Source organism: Apium graveolens, chromosome 5 (genome assembly GCF_009905375.1).
Source record: "Apium graveolens cultivar Ventura chromosome 5, ASM990537v1, whole genome shotgun sequence".
NCBI classification, from domain to species: domain Eukaryota; kingdom Viridiplantae; phylum Streptophyta; class Magnoliopsida; order Apiales; family Apiaceae; genus Apium; species Apium graveolens.
This window is the reverse complement of record NC_133651.1, coordinates 15,969,182-15,974,734: the sequence shown is the minus strand read 5'-3', so window position 1 is coordinate 15,974,734 and position 5,553 is coordinate 15,969,182. Positions and strand designations below refer to the sequence as shown.

Below are 5,553 nucleotides of genomic sequence, written 5' to 3'. Positions count from 1 at the left end.
CTTCACAATAAAAATTCTTATATGGTGAATCAAGAGCTGGATTTTGTTCTCTCTTACTTGCTCAATTCCATCACAGATAATTTGAACTGTGTCCCAAACCCTTTGGTTGTTTGCAGTTAATGATGTTGTCAAACATACACCATCAACATCATAAACAGTATGTTCATGTCCTTTTTATCTTTCCTGACTTGTTCAATGTCTGGATCAGACCATTCATGTCTAGGTTTTGGAACTGATGGTTCATTTCCTGTAGCAGCTCTTATAGGAACATGAGGACCTTTCTCAATGCAGTCCACATAAGCTTCATCTTGAGAAAGAAGATGTAGGTGCATCTTCACCTTCCAGTGGTGATAGTTATCTTTGTCCAAAAATGGAATTTTCACTCCAATATCCTTTCTGATCATCTTTCTAATTGTGGTGATCTTTACACTCTCTGTACTTCAAGAACTTGCTCTGATACAATTGTTATTCACAAACAATGCAACAAGTATTACAGAAGGAGGGTTGAATGTAATTCTGGTTTCTTTTTCTGATTTTAAAATTGTTCTTACTTAATAATATATGACTGTGTTTGATTTGCAGTAATGCGGAATAAAAGAATAATAGAAATCAAATCACAAAGAAATAAAACACAAGGCTTTAAAACTTTCGGTGGATTTGAACTTATCCACCAGAGATATATATTAAGATGAGAACTCTGTGATGCTTGAATAGCACACAGCTGCTTACAAGTGAACTTGCATAATTACAAAGAGATGCTTATCAGATACAGCATTTTCTGTCTCTCTGAAAATAATGCTTGCTTACTTAGTTATTTGTTCTACTACCAAGTTACATGATAAATAGACAAAAAAGTAAAACAAAAATAGTTTCTAGTCCATTTTTCATGCTACTTTATTACACCGTCCAACATCTTTGAATATCTTCATAATTGCATGGAAATGGTAATGCTTTTTGTTCTCTAAATCCTGCAATTAGGCTGCCACATTCCATTTGCAAACACCCAACGCATGTGACTGTGTTGTCACTGTCAACTGCTCTTTTTGAATATGATCATCTATCGGGACTATATTGGTCATCCGTCAGATTTCTTGTTGCTTATCCGTCGGTAGCCTTTGTAGATCATCCATCGGGAGCCTTTCTGCCACTTCACTCTATTTCACTTATACAGAATTACAAGATATCTTATATTTACAATTAGCCAACCTATTCTGCATATCAATCTAGTAGTCAACATGACTCAAAGAATCCTACAACATCTACTCAACTAAAACATTGTTGTTTGCAGAAATGTGCTACAAGACTTATTATTACATAAGCTACACTCTCGATGGATGTTCAGTAGTCATCTGTCGGGACTATAAAGTTCATCCGTCGGGACTATTGTAGTACATCCGTCGAGAGCTAAAAATACTAAGTTATATCTACTAAGGTGTTTTGTTCAACTTATCATCAAGTTCACAACATATTCCTAACATGGTATACCTTATAAATTAATCTCGGATAATGGAAAATAATTTGACAGCAAGGAGATGAAGAAGCTTTGTGAGGACCTTCACATACAAAAGGGCTTCTCAGCAGTATGTCACCCGCAAAGCAATGACCAAACTGAGGCCATAAATAAAATCATCAAACATACTCTAAAGACTGAGTTGGAGGAAACCAAGGGAAATTGGCCTAAAGAATTGCCTAGGGTAGTGGTTTTACAACACCACTCCCCGAACTACTCCAGGTGAATCACCTTTCACTTTGACGTATGGGTGTGAAGTTATGGTACTTGTGGATATTGATGCTGGTTTTTTAGAAGGGATAACTATGATCCATATGACAATGAAATTAATTATCATTTGTATCTCGATCTGGTGGAAGAGGTACGTGTGAATGCACATCTGAAGTTGGTTACGTACCATCAGAGAACAAAAAATATTTTGATAAGAAGGTTCGGGCGCGACCCTTGAGAGTTGGGGTTTTGGTTTTGAGGAGGATGATGCCCAATATGATGACCCTTGGGCATGGTGTCTTTGTTGCTAATTGGGAGGGTCCTTACATCATCAAGACGGTTCTGTGAAAAAGAAACTACCATCTTATCGATATGGATGGGAAGCCGATCCCAATAGCTTGGAATGATGAACACTTCAAAAGGTATTATCAGTAATTTCCTTTTTGTTACAAGTAGACCTCTTTTAGGTTTAGGAGAATAAAAGTAGTTATTAGTTAAGACTGTCGTGGTAGGTTCATGTTTGTATGTGTAGCTGTGAAATGGTCGTAGACTGGGGGTAGTGCGTGTACACCCCACCGATAGGATTTTCATTTGGAATAAATAAAATGAAATTTACCTCACATGCCTGGATTTATATACTGTTTGATCTTGGTTTGAAAATGTATACTTGCATGAATTTATTTATATTGTAGGTACTGCCTTAGTTTTTCACCATGACATGTTAGTGATGAAGAATTAAGGGGTAGTGGCTATATGGAATTTGGAAAATTATTAGATTTTTGAACAAACTTAGTAACACGAATTATGAAAATTTATGGTGAAATATGAAGATTAAGGGGTGCATATGGAAGTGCACCCTAAAATATGAAAATTATGTTGAGGTACATGTAGATAGCAGTACCCTAGTTGATTTTCTATATACTATGGTTTATACACCTCAAAATGAATATTATATTGATATATGATGTACACAAAGGATTGTGTACCTGGATATGGAATCATATATGGGATGTGTACGATGTGCACGTGAGAGCGTATAACAGGGATGGTACGGTGTATGAATGATACACCAAGCATGCATGGATTGTACATGGATTTAAGACGGATCCTAATTTTTGACCCACGTGAAGCCTTTAAGGTGGTGAGGTCCTTATTTAACCTACGTGATTCCCTTTAGGTGGTAAAGTTGGGGTAACATTTAAGTCGTCCTATTGTAATATTGTTTTTGTTATCATAGGTTGTTTATGGTGTAGTATCATTTTTTTCTTCCATAACCATATCAGCTCTTTAGTTTTTTCTTTTGCTGTATTTTTCCCATCAATTCATCAAACATTATATCGGGTATATTTTTTAGTTTTTTTTCTTAAAATTGTATGAATAATATTTAGTACTCCCTCTGTCCCTGTGATATCTTTATATTGTGTTTTTGCACAAAGACCAATGGATATTATTAAAGTAAACAAGCTAGTAGGAGAACCAATATTTAAATAAAAATATGTGCTTTACATGACATTAAATAAAATTTTGTTATATATTTGAATGACTTTTAACCTTACAATTTACCCCATTAATTCTCACCCCTTTGGCTTTTCATTTACACCCTTTGGCTTTTCATGCTACTTGTAACCTACAAACTCTAGCCCTATATAAACCATTGTAAGATATGTGATTGATATATGAAATGAAAATCTTCTCTATTCTCTTAGTAATTTTGTTCTTGTAATGCTCTCTATATAATATATTCTATATTAGTTTGTAACACGTTATCAGCACGAAAGCTAATAAGATCTGTGGGTGCACCAGAAGGAGAAGTTGGTTTACGAGTTTACACGAGTTTCTTGTCAACACAAGTACTAGTACTAGCTGGGTGATCATTACTTCCTGTCTCTACAAAAGGTATGCCCATGTTTTAATTGTTAAATGAATATATTACCGCAGGCATGATTGCATGTTAGTAAAACTAGATCCATAACATGCTAGTCTATTCTTTTAGTTCATATTTGTCATGTTCACGTATTACACTTTGCGGGTGGTTAAATTATAAGTGGATGCCTGTATAATATTCTGTACTAATTATTTATGCTAATTGCTTGACCTGATTTTTATGCCTGCTTAGTTGAACATTTGCGTAAGTAAAATTAAAATCACTTCACTTGTTTTCTGCTTCATGAATTATTTGTATTAGTTCTTATGTTATCCCTTGCAAATTACTTAAGTGGCTTGATATTTTATGCTATAATCTGAATGTTGTACAAATTTAGGGAGTTTGCACTTTGCACGAATAGTTAAAAACTAAAAGCTAGGCTATGCCTTGTCTCCTGCAGCTTTTATAATCTATTTCCGTGACTAAGAGTTGATGTAGCAGTAATTTATATTTGTTTTACTTGTGCATGCGTGTTAATAATTGTCATGTTAACTAAGATGGGTTGTTATCAATGAATAGCATATATTTTAGTCTCTGAGACTTAACTAAAATCATGTTCTATTAAACTTGTTGATTAAATGCATCATTATGTGTAATATATTATATTTGTTTAAGTGAGTATATTTGATAAGTGATAATCTGTTTCTTTCGCAAATTATTTGTTATCTTGTCATAAAAAATTATCGCATTGCATTATATTTATGTGCATAAATATTGATGTTGATTCGAGTTTTGTTTATTTTTAGTGAAAATGTCGAATCTTACGAAACTTGAGTTTAACGCACTTGATGTCACCGGCAAAAATTATTTGACATGGATTCTTGATGCTGAAATCCATCTTAGTGCAATGGGTCTCGGTGACACCATAAAAGAGGGAAATAAGACCTCTGAACAAGACAAGGCAAAGGCCATGATATTTCTTCGCCATCACCTTGATGAAGGCTTGAAAACTGAATATCTGACTATTAAAGATCCATCAACTCTTTGGAAAGATCTCAAAGAAAGATATGATCACCAGAAAACGGTGATACTTCCTAAAGCTCGCTATGATTGGCTACACTTGCGATTGCAAGATTATAAAAGTGTGAGCGAGTATAACTCTGCCATGTTCAAAATTACATCTCAATTGAAATTATGTGGCGAGAATATCACCGATAAAGATATGTTGGAGAAAACATATTCCACTTTCCATGCCAATAATATGCTCTTGCAACAACAATATCGTGAACGTGGATTCACGAAATATTCTGAGCTTATTTCTGTGTTGCTTCTTGCTGAACAAAATAATGAACTTTTGCTGAAAAATCATCAAGCACGTCCCACTGGCTCAACACCATTCCCTGAAGTGAATGCGGTGACTAATAATGAATATAGAGATAATAAATCATTTGGACGTGGACGTGGGCATGGATATGGACGTGGACGTGGGCGTGCCCGTGGTCATGGATTTTGGCGTGGTCGAGGCCGAAATCAACAAAATCGCCCCCACTTTAAAAGGAAGCCTTACTATCAAAAACAGAAAACAAATGAGGAGAAACCCGAGGGAAGTACGATGGTTAAAAAGGGTGAAAGTACTTGTAGCCGTTGTGGAATGAAAGGTCATTGGAGAAGTACATGTCGTACCTCCAAGCACTTTGCTGACCTATATCAAGCATCTTTGAAAAATGTTGAAACTAATTTCACTGAACAGAATGATCCTTGGGGATTGCTCATCTTGAAGCACATCTTGGAAGTGATGGCCAAGTTGATCCTTCGGCCTTTACTCACATGGAAGTGGTGATTTCTTTGAAGATGTCGATGTGAATATGCCTAAATTTTGGTGGTGATGAGCCTAAGAATAATTAAGAAAGGCCTTACTTGCTTGTTGAACGTTTTCCTTATTTATTTTGGATTGTTAGTACTTAATTTT

At 35.2% G+C, this 5,553-nt stretch overlaps 1 protein-coding gene across 1 annotated transcript; it reads left to right on the top strand.

Annotated features, from left to right (window-relative positions):
* The first annotated feature begins 4,395 nt into the window (after positions 1–4,395).
* On the top strand, positions 4,396–5,424 carry LOC141659856 (uncharacterized). Its single transcript, XM_074466782.1, has one exon. The coding sequence runs from the start codon at positions 4,396–4,398 to the stop codon at positions 5,422–5,424; it is 1,029 nt and encodes a 342-aa protein (XP_074322883.1).
* The last annotated feature ends 129 nt before the right edge of the window (positions 5,425–5,553 follow it).